This window comes from Paramormyrops kingsleyae, chromosome 23 (genome assembly GCF_048594095.1).
Source record: "Paramormyrops kingsleyae isolate MSU_618 chromosome 23, PKINGS_0.4, whole genome shotgun sequence".
Classification (NCBI taxonomy): domain Eukaryota; kingdom Metazoa; phylum Chordata; class Actinopteri; order Osteoglossiformes; family Mormyridae; genus Paramormyrops; species Paramormyrops kingsleyae.
The window spans coordinates 5,826,562-5,852,480 of NC_132819.1; the positions used below are offsets into that span (position 1 = coordinate 5,826,562).

At 43.4% G+C, this 25,919-nt stretch overlaps 1 protein-coding gene across 2 annotated transcripts; it reads right to left on the bottom strand.

The window, feature by feature from the left end:
* Positions 1–668: 668 nt before the first annotated feature.
* Positions 669–17,323, bottom strand: kpna6 (karyopherin alpha 6 (importin alpha 7)). Of its 2 annotated transcripts, XR_011984883.1 has the most exons (15): positions 17,195–17,323; positions 13,301–13,434; positions 12,937–13,032; positions 12,497–12,596; positions 12,297–12,391; positions 12,068–12,199; positions 11,693–11,781; positions 10,870–10,969; positions 10,305–10,468; positions 9,986–10,064; positions 9,363–9,488; positions 7,628–7,755; positions 6,311–6,489; positions 5,800–6,094; positions 669–2,386 (listed from the first exon to the last, which is right to left on the bottom strand). XR_011984883.1 is itself a non-coding variant. In XM_072705435.1 (14 exons), the coding sequence occupies exons 1-14, from the start codon at positions 17,196–17,198 to the stop codon at positions 5,907–5,909; spliced, it is 1,614 nt and encodes a 537-aa protein (XP_072561536.1). In that variant the 5' UTR covers positions 17,199–17,323; the 3' UTR covers positions 669–5,906. The 2 variants fall into 2 exon arrangements, 1 of the variants encoding a protein (XP_072561536.1); XM_072705435.1 differs by having other exon boundaries at positions 669–6,094.
* Between the last annotated feature and the right edge of the window lie 8,596 nt (positions 17,324–25,919).

The following is a 25,919-nucleotide window of genomic DNA, read 5'->3' on the forward strand; positions in this document are numbered from 1 at the left end:
AAGAAAAGCGTGTCTGACTAAAAGCGTTTGCTGTGGACAAAACATTTTTTGGAGGAAATGACTAATCCTGAATCGTATGAGACTTACAAACAATAAGAGGACAGTACCAGTGTAACAACTCAATGTAATACATACAAACTTAATGAAAAAGAAAGCTTACTAAACCACCTCCCCTTTAAAAATTATTACATTACTGGATGAGGATTTACGTGGGGATGAGGACGCACATTGAGTTTTACGTTATGAGATTAATTTCACTATTATGTATACTTACTACATTGAGTTGCTACAGGTGTTTGTGTTTATTTTTAACTTAGAAGCTGTTCATAAAAGCCTCATAAAGTGGAATTCTAGTCAAAACAACCGTGGCTGCGGTATGATCAGGCGACAGCAAGCAACGCCTCCTCCTACAGCAGCAAGAATTCAACAAAGGCAGGACTGCGTCATACTCGGTACCAGGCCACTGGACACATACTCCCAACGGGTACCTTAGGGCCATCAGTTCATTTAACTTTCATGAATTTTACCTGTAGGAGGATACTAGTTCTGCACTACTACCCACTCATGTCATCAGCGTGTTTATTCAGGTGTAAGCCAACAGCAAGCGGGGACAGCACTGCCGACAAGGCGCAAGAAAAGAAGAAGGAAAAAAAACTACACAGGACAACTTCAACGGTTGCAACAGCATTTTATATTTTATTTTCTGTATTTGTAATGCTAACAAAATTTCAATTTGATATTTCAGCATGTTGTGTTCATGTTTGTGTATCATGTTCCGTATAAGTGTACATCAGTTTTCCGTCACTCATTCATACTGTCGGTAAAGTCCAGTCAGTCGCAAAGGAAGGTGGGTGAGAGCAAGACATCAAAATAAATATTTCAGAAAAGGAAAAAGAGGACCAGAGCAGAGTACATGGGCTGTCCAGTTCAGTTTAAATAAACGTCTTTTTTCCCTTGACTGATATGATGAAAACATTTTGAAATGTAAACAGTTGTCAGGATTATTCAAGGAACTTCCAAGAATACTGCCTGAAATTTTAGATCAGGGAAAAAGTGGATCTCTCTGCAATGGATTTTTTTCCCCAAACCTCACAGGATCCAGGACGGAAGACGAGTTTTCTTTTTTGACACAAATATTAATAGACATTTTCAAGGCTTCCCAGCAGCCACTGCAACTACAAGAGGGAAAAATTAATGTGTAACAACCAGCGCAAAAAAAAAAAAAAATGCAGTATCCATTGATAGCATCATGAAGAAAACGGTAGCGGTAACTTGTGACGTTAAGATTTTTTTAAGCAACTTTTCAATATGTTCAATGCCCAGTCGGAGTCTTCGATTAGAGAAATAACATGTCACTGCCTCTTACATGTCAGTTAAGTCAATAGTGTCTTCAGGCATATGCTAGCTTTAACATGAAAGAGAATTACTGAAGGAAAGACAATAGAGGCTGAATCAACTAACAGGAGTTGCTTTGTTGTCACTTAAAGCATGAAATGATCATTCTTTGTTGACAACAGCCTAAAAACTGTTTGACAGCTCCTTGTTTCTTGCTTGTAAACCCAGAATTTTTTTCCCTCCTGCATGCAAAAATCCAATAAGAACCGACCATTTTGCTCTTGCATGCAAGTTTGGCAGATGACATCCATCAACACAACAGTTTGAAGTGACCAGGTTATACAAATACACAACTTGAAAATACCACCAGCTCACTCCCACCGTGCAAGTGTGAGGTTGAATTTCACCAGGTCTAAACGAGCAACTCTTTCCATTCTTACACCTTGTTGCATATTTGCATCCTGAGTCTTACACATTTATAAAGGAACGGGAGGGTAAATGCATTAATTACACCGGCTGCTGTCTGGCAAGCTCTGAAATCTAGCTCCATACAATAAATTAGAAAACAAAGAGTAATATTCACCTTAAATGATTAAATAATTCCTCTATTCTGACCCAATAAAAGAATTTAGTGCACAAACAGTAAAGAACGTTACCTCTCTTAAAAACAAGACTGTAGCAGGTAATTTTAGGTAAACTTTCAGGTAAGGAAGTCAAGCAGCAAATGCACATAAACTGTGCACATTCAAGTTAAAAAGAAAAAAAAATTAAACCCAAGGTGTCAGACAGATGATAGAAATCACCCTTCAGTCTTCATTGGTCAGATTGGCACTTTAGTGAATAGGAGTGCATTCGATGCTTTCTTGTTTAGAATCTGCACATTTGATCCACCTTTCTTTACCCCATTGGTCTTCAAATAAAAATGAGGAAGTGGGAACAAGCCACCAAAAGATGTCAAAAGTACCTAGGCCTCCTTACGCTCATGGGTGGACAGCGGATTCTTCAGGCTTGTTGCTGTTCTTGCAGTTCTTGTTCTGGGTAGCTTACATTGCTGCTCAAAAAAAAAACAAACAACCTAAGACCAATTATGACATCACAGATGCTGATTTGTATCATCCCAAATTCGGGTATTATTGTAAGAATGGGGGGGGGGGGGGTTAAAGAAGCAGGAAAAACTGTACAAAGACTGCTGAACAGAAATGCTATTAAAAAAAAAAAAAAAACACAACAAACATCTAGATGAGGGCCCCTGGCAGAGGGGCCCCTCCCCCATTTTGCATAGTTAGCACAGGAAACCTCAGTTACGGTGGCAGATATAAAACCAAGGAACTGGGAACTAGCTTTTGTTATAAGCAGAAGGACTGGAGGAGGACGAAAGAAAACAAGGTATGCAACTTAATTACCACAGGAAGCAACCCAGGGAGTCACTGCTGCAGGCAAACTCCATGCATTTCGGAGAGTATACCAAAGTGGCGTCACGTCACAGAATGAAAGCGGCTGCGTACATTGTGCTTGTAATGAGAGTATTGCATGGATAACTGGCCAAAGGACTCCTACATCAAAGCCTGACTTGACCCATTCAGTCCTTCTGTTAACAAAACACTAATTCTCTTAGCTCCAAGAGGCTCTGGATTTTTAAATATTTAATATTTATACAGAATACTGCTTCAGTTGTTTCATCGCAATTTATTATTATTTTTTTTAATGCTTCCAATGTGAAAAAAAACTGTTTCTCTGACAGCCAATCACAGGACATTCAGTCAGCGCCCCCTGTGCCTGTGAACACCACCCCCATGGACTGCTTGGTCAAAAACTGCCGACGGCAGCACATTCCAGGCGCCTTCGGCCCAAGAACCCGCTGGCAAGAGGATCAGCTGCCTGTGCGTCGCCCAGCCACTAGGAGGCGACAGAGTGCCTGCTTCGCCTTGGAGACGAATGCAGGGCTAGGGGCGATTGCCACCAGCTTCCGAGGTGAGCCATAGAGCACTGGACAGTCCCTTTCTCATAGAACTCCCGTCAGTCAACGTCACATCCACTAATGTCACCGCTGTCCGCCCTACCCCGTCCCGTCCCAGAATCCCCAAACCCAAGAACTCCACAACCCTCCCCCAGGACCCAGAAAGCATCCACAAAGTCTGTGTGGTTTTGAGGTAGAGAAAAACGCTTCCATAATTCAGGGGAACAAGTACCGTATTCCCCCTGCAGTACAAAAAAATCAGAGCCAGTCACAGTTTGAGAGGTAAAAATGGGGACAATTTTCATTTGTCTATAAAGAACAGAAACAATTCTTCCCTTTTTTAAATCACTGATGTGTCATACCCCTATCACCACACCCCAGTTCAAATGATGTCAGAATTATAATGCAAAGTTAGAATACAATGCCTGAATGTAAACCTATATAAATACAGCTTAGAACTGGTTAAGTGCCTTAACCGACAAGGGCAGACAAGATGATGTCTAAAGATCAGCATGGAACGCAAAACAGATCACTTTAACGAGGAACACTCGAAAGACCAAAGGCAAAGGTGCTCCTTCAAGGCTAGATTATGGAAGCTATTTTCCTCTTTTGTACTGTGTGATCCTTACAGGAATCGGTGTGTTCAGTGTCTGCTGCTTTTGTATGCAAGTGTGCAAGTGGTGTGTATGTTTGATTTTTTTTTTTTTTTTTTTTTTTTTAATTTCTTCAATCACGTTATGTAGTTACATTTGTCATGATTAAAGAACTTTACCCCTTGCCAAAACCCTGGCTGCCCTCAATACATAAACCAGAAAAAAATAAAACCACACCGTGTGAAACTATGTACAAGAAGCTTTAGCCAGCAATGGATAAGAACTCAGCTCGGCATTAAATCGGACTTGCGGAAAGCACGTCGCTCCTTATCCGGATTCTCCCGCGCAGCCCTAACTGGAAAAAAACAACGTTGTGCTTAAGTAACACGGAAAAAGAACAAAAAAAAAAAGTCATCAAGCTGCTTCAGATCAGAGTTGGGACTTGAACGTGAAACATCCCATTAAACAGCAGGTGCTGACAAGCGGCTCTACAGAAACACGGCCCGGGATTCATAGATATCCTCCACCCTGAAAAGAATGTCACACGTGTTACGAAGCCACTGCTTAAATTTACCCAGCATCGCCACTCCTCTATTTTATTCCCGCTATTGATCACTGTAAGAAGACTGCACTGCACCACTGGCACACGCCTTTATCACCATTAACTTGACAGATGTCCTCTCATCCAACTTCAGCCATTCGCCATGCATGGCATTCCCAGCCATGCCCAAAAGCTACGAGGGACCCTTAGCGTACTAGCTAGCAACACGTGTGACCATTAGGTTGTAGCACCTCCGCGTCGCTTCAGGCGGGAGACGACGCTCCCCAGCGCAGCATCTTTTCTGAAAACCCTCCTAACCCTTGTTCGCTTCACATCTTTGTATGCAGATGCACAAATGCAAGGAAAAAGAAAAAAAAAAAAAAAAAGACGTTTCTCTCCCGTCCGTGTGGCCGAGACGGGCGCCTCGACTTCGCCTCCAGGCATTTGGCAAGGGAGGTCACATGACAGCTGGAAATATTATACAACACCATGCGAGAGCGAAGTGCACAAACTGAGGGGTTGTCTCAGCCCGAACTACAGGCTAGAGATTTCTGCATTTTTTAGCATCTGGATAGAGGGACAAAAAAGAAACGCAGTACAGAGCCTAATTAAGACTTCAGATTAGTTCAGTTATTTACATCTGCATATATATATATATAAATATATATATGAGAAAACCAACGATAAGCTCAGTCCGGCAACTTCCTGTAGCAGAAGCAGCAGGCTGCCCCTCAGTGATGTACTTCTAGTAATCTATAAACGTATGTCATAGCTTAACTTTGTATGGTAGTAATAACACGGCACACAACGAACGTTATATAATCACTAGTTATACAACCTCAGCCCACTAACCTATGTATGCGGTTTTGGAAATCTTTAGCTTTTTTTCCCCCCAGAATATCTATAATAGGCTCCTCCCAAGGACCCTCACTCCTCAGTACCTGCCCATACCTCTAACCTTGAAACACCCCCCCCTCCCCCACCCACCCATGAAACCCCCGGTACACAATTTATCGTAAAGGAAAATTACTTAAAGAAACAACGTAACAAAAAATAAAAATAAAAAAAATCCTACAGATGGGTTCACTTTACTGTAAAATGTCCTAAAATAATTCCTATTCCTTGCTTTTCCTGAAAGTAAAAAAAAAAAAAACTCCACTTCATTTTTAACAATATTTTTGATTGCAGGACTCTATAATGCTTAAACATAATGTCATTCTCCCTCCCTCAAAGAAAACCCTTAAAAAAAAAAAAAAGGGGGGGTTGAAAAGAATTCTTAATTACGAAAGAAAGCAAAGCGGTGTGAGGAACCCCGACGTATAGAGCTAAGCAGCAGAGAGGATGTATGTCTGCTTTGTTTTGTCTGATCTTACTCGCTGGAGCCACAGTGGCTGTGTGAGTCTTTCTGGCTGGTAAGCGCTGGTGCCCCAGGCCTTGGCCCGCATGGACTTTCGTGTGGAAGAGAAGCTGGTCGGGGAGGTTAGAGCTGAAAGCCCTTCATGGGGGCTTCCTGCTGCGGGAAGAGGTACTGCTGCTGGTTCTCATCCACCTGTGGGGCCAGGCCGGGGTCCTCCTCCTCCACGCCGAAGTAGTGCTCGATCAGGTCGAAGGCCTTCTGGTAGATCTCCTGGTTCTCGTGGCTCTGCAGAAACTCGATCTTATCCAGGCCTGGCGGGGGGACGGTGGTGATTAAGAGGGGGATTAAAATACGTTTGGTCATCTCCTTTCATCTTATCTGTTGAGGTTTAAGATCGTGTTCTGTAAAAAGGCTCTACCCGACAGTAACGTTGTGTAATGTGACCCCCCCTTCACGAAAAGGCCCCTTCAGGCTGTAACATCGTGTATCGTGATCCCCCCTAAGAGAGGCCCCTTCAGGATATGTACCGTAAGCCTCCTCAATTAGGCTGCAGTACGGGTTTATCCCGCTGCCGCTCTGCTTGGCCTCCTGCTCTCCCAGCCGCAGGATGTTCTCCAGTCCGTTCAGGGCTACCTGCACGATCTTGGAATCCATGACGGTCAGGAGGTCACACAGCGGTTTGATACAGCCCAGGTTTACTAAGTACCTACAAGGTAAACAGCAAATCGTAAACGAAAGTGAATAGCCGATTAAAATAAACCTGCAGCTGACCAGAGCTCATATTCCAGTACCTAGAAGAGATGTCACCGACTAACCGGCAGATTGCACGAATGTAAACAAAGAAACGTTAAGCCACATGGACGATATTTAAGGCACCGCTGACATACAAAAAAGCACCAATTTGCACGTATCGGCAGACAGGCTCGATATTAGCAATACAGACACAGTCATCAAATGATGATGGGCAATGATTAAAAAAGGACTATTTTGATAAAAGATGGCTTAACCAACTGGCGTCCAGATGGCATACAATTAAATTTAACCAAGGACTGTCCCAGCTGGTTTAAGGCTTGAGGATAGAGAGCCAATAGTAAACGGGGGGGAAGGGGGGGGGGGCTCCAGCTGGCAGGTACCCTTGTCCTCCTAGACCATAATGATTTTCAAGGACCGTGGGAGGACAGCAGGGAAAAGCCCAAGCAGAGCCACATCCAGTCTAGGAGACAGCATAGCACTGCATTACATCATTTGTTTACTTCAGCTTAAATACAAGTCATAGTAAGATTTTTAAAACAATTCCGAGTTTAAAAATATTCAGTGCCAAATAGCTCCAAATAGGGCTCCACTGCTGGGACCTGAATTCAGTTCCTTCACTGTATGACCTGTCACCTGAGGAGACGGATCTACCAGCAGAACCCACTGCGCTGGAATCCCAACATCCAAAGGGCAGAATTTAGGTGCACCTATGTGTACATCTGTGTGTGGTCCAGGTATACATTTCATTGTGGGGACCATGTGATGAAAACCTGTTATTGTGACATGGTGGGGACCATTTTTGCAGTCCCTACAATAGAAATTTCAATTTTATAAAAATCTGACAGAAATCGAAAAACTAAAAATGGCAAAAGACTTGTTTCTTGTCTGGTTACTTATGGTGAAGGTTAGGACTCAGTAGGGCTTAAGGTTGTTATTGCTGGGATTAGGGTTACGCCCATAGAAATGAATGTAGAGTCCCCATAACGATATGAATATGAGGATTGTGTGTGTGTGTGTGTGTGTGGAAGGCCCCAGGGTGCCAAGGCCAAGAGCCGACAGCCACGAGGACATCTCCAAGGTGCCCAACTCACCGGATCTGCTCTGGTGTGCCACCCGACGTAGCATTGGTGATTGCCCATGCTGCCTCCTTCCTTGTGCGGAACTCTGCCTTCTGCAGGATGTCGATCAGCACCGGGAAGATATTGGCATCTATAACGGTCTGGGGAGACAGAGAGAAGCAGCAGGGACTCAAGGAGCGCCGAGAACACCAAAGCCACCGCCTCGATTCCCTGGGGATATCGGGAGCGCCAAAGATACATGGTATGAACAAACGAACCAACATGGCTGCCAAAGAACCATTCTTACAAAGGATCAAACTCATAAAAAGGGGGCATATAACAGCAGCTCACAGGTATAGCCTCACGAGCCACACTATTCCTCAGTAATTAAATCACTGCTTTGCAAAATTCTGGGAATTTTCCATATATATTCCTGTTAATTCCTATGGAAAAGTTTCCAATAGGGAATATTTCCAAAATTCCTCATCTTAATTTCCAATGGAATGGAAAGTCTCTGGAAATTTTCCACCCCTTAGTAACCCTAATTACGACCGTAAGTTGTTGGAATTTAATTACAGTAGAACCCCGGTGTTCGTCGGTAATTCGTTCCAGAAGAAGTGACTATATGTGAATCTGACCAACACCAAATCTTTTTTTCCCATAAGAAATAACAGAAAACAGGTTAATCTATTTTCAACCCCCCTAACCTTGCCTTTTTATACAAAAACATTACACTGATATTACAATTAAATAAGTTCAGAGTTAAATAACATAATTTAAGTAAGAAACACAACATTAAAGGTTAATAGAGTGTTTTCAACAATTTTTCTACTTCATCTATAACTGGAGGCCTCTGTTTTGTCAAACTCGTAACCCCTTTAGAAACACTAGCACTTTATTGCCTCTTTATGCCTTATAAATTTACTTACAGGGGTTCTGGGCAGCTTATACTGAGCAGCTAAATCAGTCACACTTATACTGCTGCTTTCCAACTTTTCAATAATCTCCTTTCGAAGCTCATTTGTAGTTCTTACTGATTTCCTTTTTTGCCTTCTCTGCACTGGCTTTCTTTGGACCCATGCTTATTAGCAAAAAAGCTTATAAAAGCCAAAAAAAAACCCCCAAAAACTATAAAATGCGATCACAGCACTCAGAGCAACGTGTGAACGACGCGCAAGACTGATGCCAGTTGAAAGTAAATGTTTGTTTACAAAGGAAGTCACATGGTTTTTCAGGACGAACTCCAACTCAAAATTTTCTCGTCATTTCGCGACGAAGACCGAATATGACGAATTCAGAAGCCGACAACCTCTGGGGTTCTACTGCATCTGTTTTTAAATCTATTTCACCAAAGACAGGGTTGTAACGGTGTGGTGCTGGTGGTAAAGAAAACCAAATGATTTCCGGGACGACATCACACATCATTCCCAACCACATCTGACATTACAAAAATTCAGATTTTTGCTACGTAATCCCAAAGACCCAAAGAAAATGATTCCACAATCAACTTTTGGTTCACAACCCAATGGCTGAGAACCACTACTATAAAGCAAGGTAAGCAGTCTACATAGCTGAAATCAGTGCTTTTGTTTCTTAATGGATACGGTTGGCCAAAGCTGCCGCGGAGTTTCAAAGCTGACGCCGTGATACAGCAGGGCGCTCTTTCTTCCGCGAGGAACTTGAGATAAAGTTTCAGTATCAACAGTAAAGCTGTTATCAGCTCATTACGGTTCAGGTCAGCATGACCTCCCGCTCCCAGGTATGGTACCTGAATCTGGGCCCGGTTTCCCGCTGTGATGTTGGAGATGGTCCAGCAGGCCTCCTTGCGGATGGACTCCTTGGCGCTGCTCAGGAGGTGCAGCAGACAGGGCAGGGCGGAGCAGTTCAGCACCACCTGCACAAAGACAGGCCCAGTGGTTGTGGGACGAATTATGTTGGCGCCACCTGCTGTTTCTTAACCGGCTATGAAACCAGCCTAGCAAAGTCACTGCAAATTTCACTTCCTCCTTGATCTGATGCTTTTCAGCAACATACAGTTGAGCTCCAAGCAATGTTATGCAAGGTCGCTCTTACCATTGGCGATTAAACACTATGACACACCACCCAGATGGGGGATGAATGACCATTGGTCTGAATAGAGCAGACGCACTTCACACATTCACTCACTCATTTGTTCACTGTGCAGTAATTTTTATTTTTGAGCTGTTACTATGTAATTCCATAGTTAGTGTTTATTACTACTGTCTGTCTTTTGACTATTTAAGTCTGTTTTTCACCTACTGTAAACCGACAGCTTCATTGAGAATTAATAAAGTATTCATCTATTACTTATAAACTGTTGAGATAGATTTTTTTTTCAAATCACTGTCAAAATGAACCATATGTCCCAACCTGTGTCTGGATGTCGTCTCCTGTGACGATGTTGCCCACGGCCCTGAGGGCAGGAGAAGCCACCTTATAGTCGGTATGCCTGGGGGGGGGGGGGGGAGGGGGGGGGGGCAGGATCAGCAGCAGAAGCAGTAATCATTCCTAACATCAGAATGTTTGGCACTCTGCTCACAGGTTTGTCTGACGTTAAACCAGACATTCCAGCTCCCCCACACCTGCATGTGAGGCTAAACAGAGGACGGCGATTCTGAGGAACGCCGCGGTTCGCCGATGTCGGCCATCTGACCCCCGCCATCCCAGCGGCCGGCACGCCGACACTCACATCAACAGCTCCACCAGTCTCCGGCAGACCCCCGAGTCGATGACTGCCTGGATTTTCTCATTGGGCCCATCCGAGAGGTAGGATAAGGCCCAGCAGGCGTCCGCCAGCAGGTCCGGATCGCTGCTGAAGAGGAGACGAGACAGGACCGGCAAGCAGGGGGAAACCTGCGGGGAATAAGAGGCAGAATTACAACTGAACACCAGCAACAGACCTGCAGAAAGTCCTCACCCTACGCTACTTGCACTAAAACGTCACGGGCGCGGTTCTTATGATCGCACATTTGATGAAAATTGTTCAGAACAAATTGTGAGTTCTTAGAGAAAGAGGGACTGATAGCAAACTATGCTAAACTCCCTCTGTAATCTTTGGTGCTCCTTTCCAGAGCTGGTACACACCTGCTGACACAGCTCAGAAATCAGCAGAGCGCCCAGAGTTCAAAGGGTGATGTCAGACACAGATTGCGGTTTGCTGGGTTCATTCCCGCACGCTGAGCTCAGTTGCTGCCCAGACAGCAGCCTGCCTGCCTGCTCACCCAGCCCCATCAGCCTGTCCGTCTGCGGGTTACCTTCTCGAAGTCCGGCGGAGGGCTCTTTCCCCTGCACAGGTTGGACAGCGCCCACACAGCGTTCCGGGTCATCGTCAGCCTGGTGGACTTAGTCAGCAACCTTAAAAGGGGCAAACAAACAAAAGGGGGACATTTTTTCATGTTTTATTTATATTTTTGGGTGTGTGTGTATCCACCAGGTAATACAGTTTCCTCTGGCAGTCCAAAGTCACAATTATAATTACTTGCACTTTTTCCCACAACCCACTATCCATATTACATACTGTATATGGGTGTACATAGGCACTACTGTTGTATTTTGTGTTTTATCTTATTTAATTTTTTTTGCATTCTTATTCTTGTATTTTTATATTCTTGGTATTACTCTTGTACTCTTTTCAGGCTGTCTAGAGCTGTGGTAACGCACAAATTTCCCCACTGTGGGATCAATAAAGTCCTATCTATCTATCTATCTATCTATAATAACCAGCATTTCTAAATTGCATGATTGTGTGTGTGTTCCCTGTTACAGAGTGGCACCCAGTCCAGAATTTTCCCTAAATCCTTTTCCTAAATCCTGCCCTGCTCTCCTTGATAGGTTTCTGTCTCCCACCATAACCCTGTACCGGATCAGCAGATCGATGGTGGCTGTCCTATCAGCTTTCCTTCACTGTACTTCAGCCCCCGCATACTGAAAAAAAGTCCCACATCCGTAGATCTGCCATTGAGGCTTAAGGATGACAGGGTGGGGGAGGGGCTGGGGGCGGGACTTCTGCTTCTCCTGGATACGTGTCATTAATTACGGCCATCGGCGCCCCTTTCCTCCTAGGAGGCAGGCACTCACGTCAGCAGCGGAGGGAGGATGTTGCAGTTCAGCACGTAGTCCCTGCACACGGCGCTGTCCCCCGCGATGTTCCCTAGTGCCCACACAGCCTGCAGGGGGCGCCAGATATAGAAAGGCAGTCACAGGACAGCCCTGCTATCTGCACGCTCGCAGCCTGTGCTCTCAGCAATAAAACCACGCCTGCTTTCGGTCCGGCGTTTTAAGGGAATCACGCAATTTAATTGTCAGTGCATGCAGATTCGCAATCGTCTAACGAGGAATGCGCTTAGCCTTTAAAACCCAACCCAGGGAAAGATGACACTAAATGGGGATGCAAGCAGGTGGACAGACCCAAAGAGAACTGCTAAAGACACACAAGAGAGGGGATGGGGTTACCTGTTCCTGCACGTCTTCGAAATCTGAGTTCAGTAGCTCAATGAAAATAGGCACGGCTCCTGCCTCAATCACGATTTTCGTCTGCTGGGACGTCCCCGACGCGATGTTAGTCAACGCCCAGGCGGCCTCGAACTGGCGAAGGATGGAAACACAGAAACCAGCTCTCACTTTCCTTGTAAAATTTTGTAGGTGACCATAGATCCTGGATACCCATGTCACACTGCCCCACCTGTAATGTGCAGTTGGTGCTCTTCTTCAGGAACTCCACAAACCTCTCCACAACCCCCTGTGTGTTGATGACCTCGTCGATGGGTGGGTTAGGCTCTAGTAAAGACACACACCAAGAATACGAGTTGAGCTAAGACCGATCCAGACGTCACACAAACACCGAGAACCGGCACTAAGAGCCAAGTCAGAAAATAAAGCTACCTTTGGAGAGGAGCTTCCTGAACTTCTGTGTTGTGGCCAGCTGGAGCTCAGGGTCTTCTGAAAAAAGCATTTCTACCATGTCTCTGGTGATGAGCCCCTCCTGAAAGCATACGCAGACCTTTTCAAACATGTCTGAGGACCACGATACGCTTTCATAACCGTCCGCTAACATCAGGCGGAGCTCAACACTTCTGAACATCCAGAAGTTTCAGACCCCACACTGGCCAGAGACTACTCCACCCTTACTCCATTTCCAAGGTTTGGCATTAAACAGTACTTACTGCCCAACAGCGGCCATAACTGCAAAGCCTACACATGCCGCTTCTGTTTCAGAAACCTCTAGTCTCCATTTGACCTACCAGGCTTCACAGGTGAGAAACAGTCCTGATTTCTCATTTAGAGACACTGTACCATGGGGCGAGGGAGAGAGAGAGACTCACCCCTGTGGTCGTGGAACTGATGAAGTGATCCATGAGGGGGCTCTCCAGCATGCCGTCCTCCTCATTCAGTATCTCCACATTCCTCCTCTTGAAGAGCTGCCCCCATTTACATGGACAGTCACCACACAAACACCATCTAGAACTTTCTAAACTTAATTCCACCGAAGACAGAGATACTGAAATTCTCTATCGACACAAACCTAAATCATTTCCATTTCTATGTTATTCAATACCAGGCTTAGGAAAGAATGCAGCCATTTTATTACATTAAATATTTAAAACGTTTGCATATCCACAAATATCATAGGCATGCGGCATTTCCCCAAACAGGCTCAGGGAAAGCGAGCCACAGGGCGCCCCCTACCTGCTGCTCCCGCTTCTGCTTCCTGAGCTGGATTCCTTCCTCCTCCCGCCGCCGACGCATCTCGTCAAGGTTCAGTGCTTTGTTCTTGTACCGGTTCATCCTGTAATTGTCCTTCGCGGGGCTTGTTGTGGTCTCTACGGCAACAAAATTAGCATCCCATCACCCATTTTCCCCACACATTCCTGTAACACGCAAATGCATCCGTAACAAAGCTACTGCTAACCTGTCGATGAATGAACATCCCGGAATGCAGCGTTTTTAAAAAAGGGGGACATTTTAATGGGCATTTTTGCATGAACAAATACCTTGAATGTCAAAAACTTTTTTAATACTTTTCGAAATGATTTGATCACAGCAACGTGCTGGCTGGCTTGTCACGGGGTGGGAAACATGATGAGAGCCACATGATGGATTAAAAAAAAAAGAAGAAAAAAAAAGCTGCCTAATTTCTTAATTTCTGACAGCTGAACTGATTTCACCTGGGGAAGGTGTCGACAGGGTCGCTGATCGCAATCGCAATGCCTACCGAAACGGAAAGGACCGGGCCCCGTGCAAGCAATCGATGAGACAGCAGAGCTGTTGACATAGGGCCTGACGGTTAGGGTGCCCCTGGTGGCATACAAACACCACTGCGTCCTCCCTTCTGCTAATGACACTCCTTTCCACAAACCATGCTGTCCCTCCCAAAGGCACCTGAATGTACTGTACAGCTTGCCCAAGTAAGCATTGCCTTTAATGAGACCTATTAGGCTCTTTAAAACGAAAGTAGCTGATGTCTTTGGGTGTTAGTGGGAGGCTTGGCTCAGCAGCTTAGGATGCAGTGCATGTGATTATAAGGTCTGGCAGGCCACTATTGAGTCCCTGAGTAAGACCCTTAATCCCTGCTCCAGGGATTGTCTGACCTTGGTTTCTCAAAAAAGGTATGTCTGCAAAATAAAACAAATGAATAAGGAAATCTCATTATCAAATTTTGAAAATATGCAAAATTATGATACACGTTCTTATATAAAAAAAATCCCAAATGTGTTTAGCCACAAGTTAATAACGTCCAAGGATGAAGGCAAGAGCAGAAACACAGTAAAACGCAGGTCTACATCTACAACATAACAAGCTACCTACTATCCTGAATGTGCGTACCGCTGGTCGGAGCACAGACGTACATGTGTACGCAGTCTGCGAGCGCATCACTCAGCGATTGCGACAGCTGACGACACAAGCGCGCTTATTCGGGGACTAATCGCGGCACTGGCACAGAATGCACAAACCATCCACCCTCAGCATTTGTGGAGCGCGCCAGTCCTGAGTCATCCTGGAAGTGGGGGCAGGTGGGGTTGGAGGCCATCCCAAGCCGTGCTGTCCTATGCATCACGCAGAAATACCCACTCCATTCTGCTTACACATCAAAGATCATCAAAGCAGATTTCCCACTCGTCCAGAAGGCTTTTCAAACGTTCTTAAAAACCTGAAATCGCCAGAAACATCACGTGACCACAACTAGACTAGCAGCTGGAACAGGAACGGTGTGCATTTGCCGGTTCTGGTGTTTAGAGGGACCCCTTGCAAAGAAGCAAAGCCTCAGCAAAAAAGTACACAACATATAACCAAGCCACAAACTCACAAATTTAGAAACCAGCGAGCAGCTTAGGATGGAAATGTGTCACATAAGCAACAATATAGCAATAACTGTCATTTATCCTGCATCCGATGGACGGTGGCCGCAAACACCCCCATAACAAATGCCGGGTTGTTTCACAATCGCACTCGGCTGCCCCTATGATTAGATGCTCTAATGTGTGTGTGTGTGCGCGTGTGTGTGCGATGTGTCCAGATGGCAGAACAGCAGGCTCTTAAGTGAGAAGCGCACAGCCCTGCTTCATTTGTGCTGCTACATTAAGCAATTTTTCAGTCAGGCACACGACAAGAGGCAACAATGCCGCTACATTACTACTATTAAACGCTCAGCAGATTCTTTCAGTTATGCCTAGCGCATTCATGTACAACGCTGTATATTTTTTTTTTGCTTAGGCATCACAATTATGTCCTGCGCGCTACACGGGGAGCCTCTGCGGAACCCGCTTCGACTACTGTCGCCAGCTAAAGGGAGTCCATCCTTTTCATCACCGCCCCACCTGGTACCCACAGGCCTCCACGAGTTAATGGTCACTTGTGTCCGTCTCCCCACCCACCGCTCCGGTTATAGCACACCATCACATGAGCCGCGCAAATAGTCGGGGGGCTATTTTTGATAGGCCTCTATGCTGCGGTTTGAGTGGGGCCTGGAAAGGCGAAGGGCGGCCCTGCCTTCCTCCCCGATGCAAGCTCCTTGAAAGACCCGCAGTTACTGCACCCTGGCCACAAACAAACACGTTACGTTCAAGGCACAATATTTTCAACTGCATGCACACAGGAGGCAGGTAGAGTTTAGCTACAAACAGAGCGCACAGCTGGGCTCCATTCAGCTCTGTCAAGGGAAACTTCCAAATAAGTGGAACGTCAATCGGACAGCTGCAGCGACACGGCGGGTCACGTGACCATACAGGCGGACAGAAAATGAAGGCGCGTCTCCGCACTCAATTAGCAGATTACATAATCACAAATAGCATGGCTCACCGCGTAGGTCACTTCTCCTGGCTTCCACAACATTATAAACTGCACGACGTTTTTAGCAGGCCCTGCACATCATGAAAGTGATGTTTACCACGTACCGTCAAACATTTTAAGCCACGTTCAAATCAATTTATTAATTTATTTAGTCACTATTTGAAATGGACCGTCAAGAGATTGATTTAATATCACATATTATACTATTTTGGACTCGTAACCGAACTTAAAATTAGAGCAGACGGAAGTTATACAGTGGGTGTCTTGCGGTATATAAATTTATAAATGCAGAGCACTTTGTCATGCTAATTTGTATCTAATAAAGAAGATTTTACCTCGCCAATCATGAGTTACGCACTTAGTTATTTTTCTGTCTAGAGGTAAAATATAGGAGGGTCGTGGGGAGATACATTGCTCACTTCCACGAGGGATAACTAGAAGCGTTATGACAGTAACAGAAAGGCAGCCACCAAACAAACATTTCAGCGACTAACCGTGATTCATTTCATTTACTCATAACGCTTCTCGTAAAACGTGTGACTAACACACACGAAGCAGCGCAGAGCCGAAAGTCTTCACGCTTGTAAGCAGGTCGCCCTCCCTTCCACGTTAACTACCACCCAAACAACGCCTAAAAAGCACTGAACGCATGGTTTACTATGCACCTTATGTGCTATGAACGCTGTCCACGGTGGAATGAATATAAATCTAACTGCCCAAAAAAGAATCTTCCAACCAAATGATAAAATACCGAGATAAAGAAAAAAAAAATTGCGGAAAAAACAGATCAAATTCAATTACCTACATGGCTAGCTGACCGGCTAAGAAAAGGCCACTGACTTCATAGCAGCCAACAAAACAACAATAAAAAGAAGTTTTCGGCCAAAATGTCATCTTTATTTACAGCTAGGTGATCTCCCTCAGAAGGAATATATCGAGGTTTAAAAATTACATTGTATCGCTAGTTATGCTGTTTGCCCAGTAAGCTACTTTCTCTTGATATAAACCAGCTGTAATTTGACCATGATTACTCCTGTAAGTACGGTAAAAATGCACTTGTTCATGACAAAATCGCCAATTAGCTTGCAAACACCTAAACCGTAATTCGTATCTGAAATTAACCCGACATTAAGAAAGCTAACTACCAGCTAACATGACTTAGCTGGTTAGCGCTCGATGGTTTATCATTCTACTAGGATTTGACCACCATAAATCCCTCACGACTCCAATTACCTGACATTCCAGCAGAGAACACGAAGTTTGGTATACCGGCTTTAAAGAAATGTCACTCACCCATCGTTTCTGTGATATTCAATATTTTCTGGCGATTTTTCTTACGATAAATAAATTTTAATCCTATGCTCTTCCTGCGTTCCAGAATTTGCTCTCCAATATGTCGGAGAACTACGGAAGCTGCCAAGGGACAACATTAATACTGTCTATGCTCTCCTCGCTTTAGAATGAGTGACAGTGCGCACTCGATTACTACAACCAATAAGCAGTAAATATTTATTTAAAAGGAAACATTGGCAATTGATTTCATATTACATAATAGCATTATTAGTAACATTTGCCTGTATTATCATCTAAAATTCACATGGTTTGTTTTGGTATGGGTCATATACCAGTGCAATACTTTTCATGCTTGTTTTTGTAGGTATATTGCGGCATTGTTATAACATTCATAAAATGTTTTAAATGTTATTTATTTTGATATAATTTATTTAATCTTTATTTTACACATTATTTATCTTACACATTAACTTCATATTGTAATTATATATAAATTACAGAACTATTACGTGCAAATAAGTGTATAAACAAAACAAATGAGAATAGTTCAAAAGCATGACGGAGTACCTTTTCTTTACTTTCTGTTAGTCGAGAGGAAATTATTATTTTCATTTTACAGTAACCGGCCAAAGACAAATAAAAAGTTTTTTTTTTTAATTTAGCTTTTAAGACTGTAGAAAGAAGAGAACGTGGTCTTCGCTGGTGTGCGCCAGCTCATTTTTTGGTTATTATTATGGGTGGGATTTTGCGGTTTTGCATTTCTATTTTTTTTTTTAACTTTATAAGATTTTATAAGATTTCTTACAGTTCAGATTAACAGACGAGACATACCTAAAAAATACTTAAAAATCTGACGCTATCATGTTAAAATATAGCTGTAGTAAATAAAATTTAACAACCCTTCATAGTTTAATGAAAGGCCCCCAAACCAAAACCATAGCAAAAAAGTTAACATACCTAATATACAACACTATTTCTTCACACAGAAGAAAATTATGAAACGTCCCGGTTATGTGTAGTTATATGCAATTTTTACCTGCAGACCTGGGCTCCTCAAAAAGCTATAAATGACACTTAGATGTCTTATCCTGAAGGTTCACTTAAATCTCCATCTCCAGATGGATCCCTATATATTACATTTAGGTTGATGTACTTTTAATCTTGTATTCATTGCCTTTGATCATTTGGCACTATGGGCTGCAGGAAGTACACAAGTAAGCATTTAATTGTACCATGTGCACATGAGAACAAACCACCTTGAACCTTTAAGTTAACTTATACTAATGCCTGGGGTTTTATTCTGGCATTTTCTACTGGAAACACTCTGCATGTCTGTCCCTTGATGATCAGTAAATGACCACCCAGAGTCTATTCCAGTCAATGCACAGGGATAAATAATGTACACATGGATTATTAATCCAATGCTTGATATGTATTTCCTATGGTGGACTCCAAATGAGGGTGGCAGTGCGGTGCAGCAGTTAGCGCTGCTGCCTCCCTCCTCTGGGACATGGGTTCAAGTCCCCACCCTAGCTCCCTGTGTGTGCAGTTTGCATACTCTCCTCGTGTCATCATGGGGTTTTCTCCAGTTTCCTCACACAGTTCAAAACATGCTGAGATGAACTGGAATTACTAAACTGTGAATGGTGTGTGGGCGTGCCCTGCAGTGGGTTGGTGCCTCATCCTGGGTTATTCTCTGCCTTGTTGCTGTAGTTTCAGGGATAGGCTCTGGATCCCCTGTGACCCTGAATAGGACAAGTGGGTACAGAAAATATAAGACATTGTAAATTAAGCCTGGGTGCTTAGGTTCCCCAAATGAGAATGAGCGCCAATATCCTCATGTGATCTGTGTCACTTTTAAGCAAAGGCTGAAGCACTGAAAAGGACTCCAACTGGGAAGCTTTATTAACCAGCAGCTCTGTGCAATTGGTGTCACCACATGGCAATGCCCAGCACTGCCGTTTGCTGCTGGCTTGATGCTGACACCCCATGCTGTTACAGTGAACCCAAGGGCCATTTAGATATCTGGGGAACAAATTAATCAGAAACATTTCGCTTGATAAAGATTAGTGACTGGAATAAGTTTCTCAGTAGTGTAGCTGATGTCTTTAGATAAAGTCATGACATAGAAATTCACCAATAATTTGTTACATACCCAAATAAAAAAAATAAAGTAAAGTAAACAGAAATGCAAAATAATTTAGGAGAATAAGAGCTTTGTTAGCGTTGGACCTGTTGAGCGTGATCTTTTCAGTGCAGAGCCGAAAGAACCGAGTCCGATAGGTGCAGACTATGTAGGGATCTCATGACCGGCCATCGTACGTTGTGAACAGTTTAGTAAAGTTAGGAGTGTATGCAACTTCTGTAGTTGTCTATTGGTTGGATTAATCACCAGTCAACAGTGGTGGAGGAAGTACTGAAGCTTAGTACTTAAGTAAAAGTACAAATATCCTGCAAAATATGCACTCAAGTAAAAGTAGAAGTGCTACATCAACAATCTTACTTAAGTGAAAATACTAAGTACTTACTTTTAATTTTACTTTAAAGTATTTTTTTTAAGTAAACGTACTCACATAATGGTTTGTCTCAACGTCTCGGGTGTGCCATTTTGTAAAAGAATAGTAGATATACTGACTTACGCCTCAACCGATGTCATTGCTAGTAATAATTACAAACAACTATACAGTATATGTGTATTGGCTCTGGGTCCATATTGAATGTCTCGTCTTCTTGAAATCAAGCCAGTCTACCAGCTCGTGCTGCTAATTGACGCGCGCTCTGACATCATTGGAGATAATAAAGCCACCTGATTGGTAGGAAATGGCAAACAACTCCAGAACGCAATAGGCTAACTATTTTTTCATGCAAGATTTTGAGGAAATTGTGTTCATAAAATGTAACAACTAATGACATAAATTGTAGAAATGTAGTGGAGTACAAAGTACAGATAATTGCCGCAAAATGTAATGGAGTAAAATAAAAAGTATGCATTATTATTTTTACTTAAGTAAAGTACAGATATGTAAAAATGTACTTAAGTACAGTAACGAAGTAGAAATACTTTGTTACGTTCCACCACTGGCAGTAAATCACTAAACTATTCTCTCACAGGGTTTGTAAATCTTCGTTCATGCTGAACAGAGTCTGATCATTTGTAGCCACAAATATCTGTAAACCAATCCATACAGTGTGGACAGATCCAACAATTAAGCACGTGTTTACGGTTAGGTTAACTTTCATAGATCCTCCTACTCGATGGCGATCTAAGTGGAATTAAAAATGGCCACCAGGTGGCAACATTGCATTGCGATCGAGCAGCGCTCTACACAGCGTCAAAGAAATTTACTGACAAGAACTATAATTCCTTGTGGAAATACTGACTGCATCGTTGGACAACAGTAAAACTGATAAAATTGTGGTTACAAATTGTAGAAAACAATGGAGTCAGAAGATTGGAGAAAACAATGAGTCCAAATGCTGAAAAAAGAAAAGATGCGAAGAAAATAAGCACAAACGCATACAGCACTTAATGAAGCTCATTTTGGCTTCAGTGTGCAAACAAAATGCTTTTTGCCGGTCCTGAACGAAACATTCTGCAGAACAAAAAATGTACTCTAAGTCAGTGTTTCTCAACTCAATCCTTGGAAACCCCCCGGCCGTCCAGGTAAATGATCACACTGCCTACCCTGCCAGATAGTCCACACTGTTGCCCCTTCCCAGCTCCGGTAGGAAGTGAAACGTGGACCATCTGGTGGTCCCCAAGAACTGGGTGGGGAAAGATTGCTAAGTGGCTTGATTTAAGATGAAATGGCGGTTGCGTCCTCTGAGGGTGAATATCTATATTTTTTACTTTCCCAGTCCTGAATGGCAAGCACAGATTCTCACATTGTGTATCTGCATATTATTTAATAACAGCCATACTGTTGGCTCACAAGCACAATAGCAATAGTATTTTTTTAAATTACTGCTAATACCTCAACTACTTTTAGTAATAAAAGGATAATGAAACCAAATGCGTCAAAGTAAATATACTTTCTAACTTTACTGCATGCATGGAGTGACAAGGCCTGCTATGCATTAAATAAATTCCTCAGTTGTTTTGCTCAAACCTTCTCATGTCTGTGCATGAAATACCCTGCCAACATTTCATGAGTGGAAAAGAAGATGATGAGGCTCAGCCAAGTCTGGGCTGAATACAAATCTTTTCCACTTTTGTAACGTGAATATACAAAAAAAATGTGAAAATCAGTCTGCATCGAGCATTACACCTTTTGTAAGGACCCCAAACTTGAACGATCAAAAAGTAAAATTTCCAGATTAAATTTAACCTTATTAACTGAAAGGGCATTACAGGAGTGCACGTAGCAGAGAAACGCAAGATTTATACTTAGTGTTTAGAGGAAAAAGGTCAATGGTGAGATGGGAAATTGAGAGTCCACAGGTTCTCCTTCGGTACAGTTTAGCTTATCTTACAAGTCCACCAAATACATTCACACTGAGAAGGAAAAGTAGTACTTCCACTTGCTAGGCAAACCTAGCTATTACAGGGTAGGGCTCACTTTCCTTGTCACGACACAGCAGGAGAAGGACGATCCAAATGCAGGCTGGGAGCAAGTGCAACCTCTCACAGGGGAATTTATTAGGGGAAAACAAGGCTAGGCAACACATGGGTCAGAGAACAATTAGCAGCCCCGCCCAAGGGAACTGCTGGGGACAAGCGGGTTGGGTTGGCTGGACAGAGGACCAGCACTTTCCAGAACCACTTCAGTGGCAGATGAGGGAAGCTATTTGCCACACCACTATTATTCAGAATCCCTGTTTTTGGACTTTGCCTGTTTCCTTTGTCATTCTCCTCTGACTTCTCTAATTAATATGGTGCTTATAGCCACAGAAATACCACTCACTGGATACTTTTTCTTTATCCATCATGCTATTGTTCTGTGAACTCTAGACACTACAGCATATGATAGTCTCAGGAAGGGGCCAGTTTTTGAGAGCTAGAACCACCTCCAGTAATATCGACCACTAGTATCACTTAGTGCAGGGTTATTCAACTCACGGTCCTCAAGGACCGAGCACTGCTGGTTTTCCAGCCTTCCTTTACCTGTCAGTCAGGTGTGAAGCCTCTGACCAATCAGAATCAGTCATTATTAAACAACTACCTGGGAGAACTGAAAACACGGTCTGGATTTGGAATCGAGGTCCAGAGTTGAAGAACCCTGACCTAGTGACAGCCAAATGAAGCTTCATGAGCCATTTTCTGCATTTTTTGACCCCACTAGATGGCGCTGTTGGTTTGCTTGGGGCATACATTGAACCCTTTTTCAAACAGAGAGCATCATCTAGTAGTGTCAGAAAATGCAGCAGATGGTTCATGAAGCTTTGCCAGGTTGGATTTCACTAGTATCACCCACCTTAGTTACTATAATAATTCAGTCATACAGTGACTGACCCCTTTGATTCATCAGGGAATGTGATCTTTGTGGGAAATTAGTGTCCATTTCAGGGAAAATGGAAGAGTAGATAATGGCTGGGACAGCAAAAATAACAAAGCTGCTCCTGTGTGAATGTCTGCCCCATAAATGAGTTAGAGAGAAGAGAAACATCCTGTTCTCAGCAGGAGGGCAGATACAGGGTACAGGACTGGTATGCAGGACTGGCTGGTTTGGGGCAGCAGGGGGGGAATAAACCAATTTATACCCCTTTAAGGAAATAAGAGAGTAATCAGCACACAAACCCTGGTCACATGTCTCCACTCACATTCCATTCACAGACTAATAACCCCCCCCCCCCCCCCCAATATCTCACCTTCCCTGCTTTTCTGTAGACTCCGGAACCAGCACACAGGGAAACTAATACAATAACATTACAATTGCAAATCTTTCCCCAAATATGCTGCATGCTGCCCCCCCCCCAGCCCAGAAAGAAGTGGTTTACCATTGCATTGCAATAATCTGTACTGCTTAAATCATTGAGAACAATAACAAAGCCTGTTAATTTCAGCATCAGCATACTTACATGCAACAACTGACAGCCTTAATACTTATATATAAAACCTAACCCTCTTTTAATGCTTACACACTATGGCTAATACTGCAAGAAACCAATATGGAATTATCTGTGTAAATGTTATTTAGTCTCTTGTGAAGTGTCAAAAAAGGACTGCTGCTGAGATTTCTGTTAATGTTGAGATACATTAGAGCTTTCATGTTTTTACATTTAGTTTCATGGATATTCAGTTATGATTGTGCTATTTTCTTGACAAGGGTATATGCAGGGCCAGAGGGTCTAGCTGAAAGCTGATTGGCCCATGGAGTGTCCTTATCCCCTGTCACTCACCGATCCAAAACACACAATTGGCTAATGATAAGGGTCCATACCCAAATCTATGCCCTTGCTAAAGACCTCTACACTGGGATCTCTACACTAGGATATCTACACTGGGACCTCTACACTGGGACCCCTCACAGACCAGCACTGTTCTGGTTTTCATCCATCACATCGGGTCTGTCTCCTCCTGGTCCATAACTGTGTTCCTACAGGTATTATTCTCACACTTCATTTATTTAAAAGTCATTGCTGCCTGGCTGTCTATGGTGAAAGTATGGCAGTGTTCACTGCAACAAAGAGCTATAACATTCTGATAGTAATTTTTTTGTTTGTCTTTTTGGGATGTCAGGACTGCCAGAAGATTGGAGAAAACAAGCCAGCCACCAATATCAACCTGCCCCGATGAAACATGTTTCCAGTCGATGTTCAGCAAAATACGGCTTGTTCCCACTAAACATTATTCATTCTGTTGCAGAGAAAGACTTATGTTCTGCTGTAATCTGCCCTGCTGTTATCAGAAAACAAAAAGAATTTGAACAAGATTCTGTTTAGGGGGGCAGGGGGATTAAAGCTCAGTTCTGCTTTTGTTCTTTGGGGTAGACACCTTTGATATACTGAAATTCGCCAGGCAATAGCTGGTCAAACCAACCCACCCCCCCCAACACCACCACTTTTAATAAGGACACCAACAGAGTTGGTCCTGGAGGACTAGAATTAGGTTCTACATGACCACTGGCCGGTCATATACACTCACCTAAAGGATTATTAGGAACACCATACTAATACGGTGTTTGACCCCCTTTCGCCTTCAGAACTGCCTTAATTCTACGTGGCATTGATTCAACAAGGTGCTGAAAGCATTCTTTAGAAATGTTGGCCCATATTGATAGGATAGCATCTTGCAGTTGATGGAGATTTGTGGGATGCACATCCAGGGCACGAAGCTCCCGTTCCACCACATCCCAAAGATGCTCTATTGGGTTGAGATCTGGTGACTGGGGGGCCATTGTAGTACAGTGAACTCATTGTCATGTTCAAGAAACCAATTTGAAATGATTCGAGCTTTGTGACATGGTGCATTATCCTGCTGGAAGTAGCCATCAGAGGATGGGTACATGGTGGTCATAAACGGATGAACATGGTCAGAAACAATGCTCAGGTAGGCCGTGGCATTTAAACGATGCCCAATTGGCACTAAGGGTCCTAAAGTGTGCCAAGAAAACATCCCCCACACCATTACACCACCACCACCAGCCTGCACAGTGGTAACAAGGCATGATGGATCCATGTTCTCATTCTGTTTACGCCAAATTCTGACTCTACCATTTGAATGTCTCAACAGAAATCGAGACTTATCAGACCAGGCAACATTTTTCCAGTCTTCAACTGTCCAATTTTGGTGAGCTCGTTCAAATTGTAGCCTCTTTTTCCTATTTGTAGTGGAGATGAGTGGTACCCGGTGGGGTCTTCTGCTGTGGTAGCCCATCGCATTAAGGTTGTGCGTGTTGTGGCTTCACAAATGCTTTGCTGCATACCTCGGTTGTAACGAGTGGTTATTTCAGTCAAAGTTGCTCTTCTATCAGCTTGAATCAGTCGGCCCATTCTCCTCTGACCTCTAGCATCAACAAGGCATTTTTCGCCCACAGGACTGCCGCATACTGGATGTTTTTCTCTTTGCACACCATTCTTTGTAAACCCTAGAAATGGTTGTGGGTGAAAATCCCAGTAACTGAGCAGATTGTGAAATACTCAGACCGGCCCGTCTGGCACCAACAAGCATGCCACGCTCAAAATTGCTTAAATCACCTTTCTTTCCCATTCTGACATTCAGATTGGAGTTCAGGAGATTGTCTTGACCAGGACCACACCCCTAAATACATTGAAGCAACTGCCATGTGATTGGTTGATTAGATAATTGCATTAATGAGAAATTGAACAGGTGTTCCTAATAATCCTTTAGGTGAGTGTATAAATATGCCTTTATATATTACATTTAAAAAGCTTATTTTCCTTTTGTCAGAAACGCCATGCAAGTTATAGGTCATGTTATGCCTGAGGGCTGGTTTTTGTTACCTTTGAGCTGATTAATTAACTTGTTCAAATGTTGCATTGAAGTATCAAGCTTTACACAGAAAAAGAGTGCTAAACTGTACGTATAAGATCCTTTGAATAAATAACATCTACCCGTTTTCCTTGTGTCGGGATCTGTCCCTACCATGACTGCAATGTCCCTGTTTCACCAGTAGATGTCGCTAGCCATCTCAGTTCCTTCCCGATTCCCAGTCCTAATGTGTGGGTGTTTGGTTCATTGTTCACACCTGTCCCTCGTATAGTCCTTGTTAGCAGAGTATATATGTGCCTACCCCTGCTTTGTTCCTTTGTTGGTCATTGTAGA

Bases quoted from the DNA above. Each gene is read 5' to 3' on its own strand.
- kpna6 (XM_072705435.1), bottom strand. The intron at 11,782-12,067 runs GTAACCCCATCC...CGCCCCCTGCAG, and splicing joins TCGAAGACGTGCAGGAACAG to GCTGTGTGGGCACTAGGGAA. The intron at 6,490-7,627 runs GTGAGTTGGGCA...TTTACCTTGTAG, and splicing joins GGCACACCAGAGCAGATCCG to GTACTTAGTAAACCTGGGCT.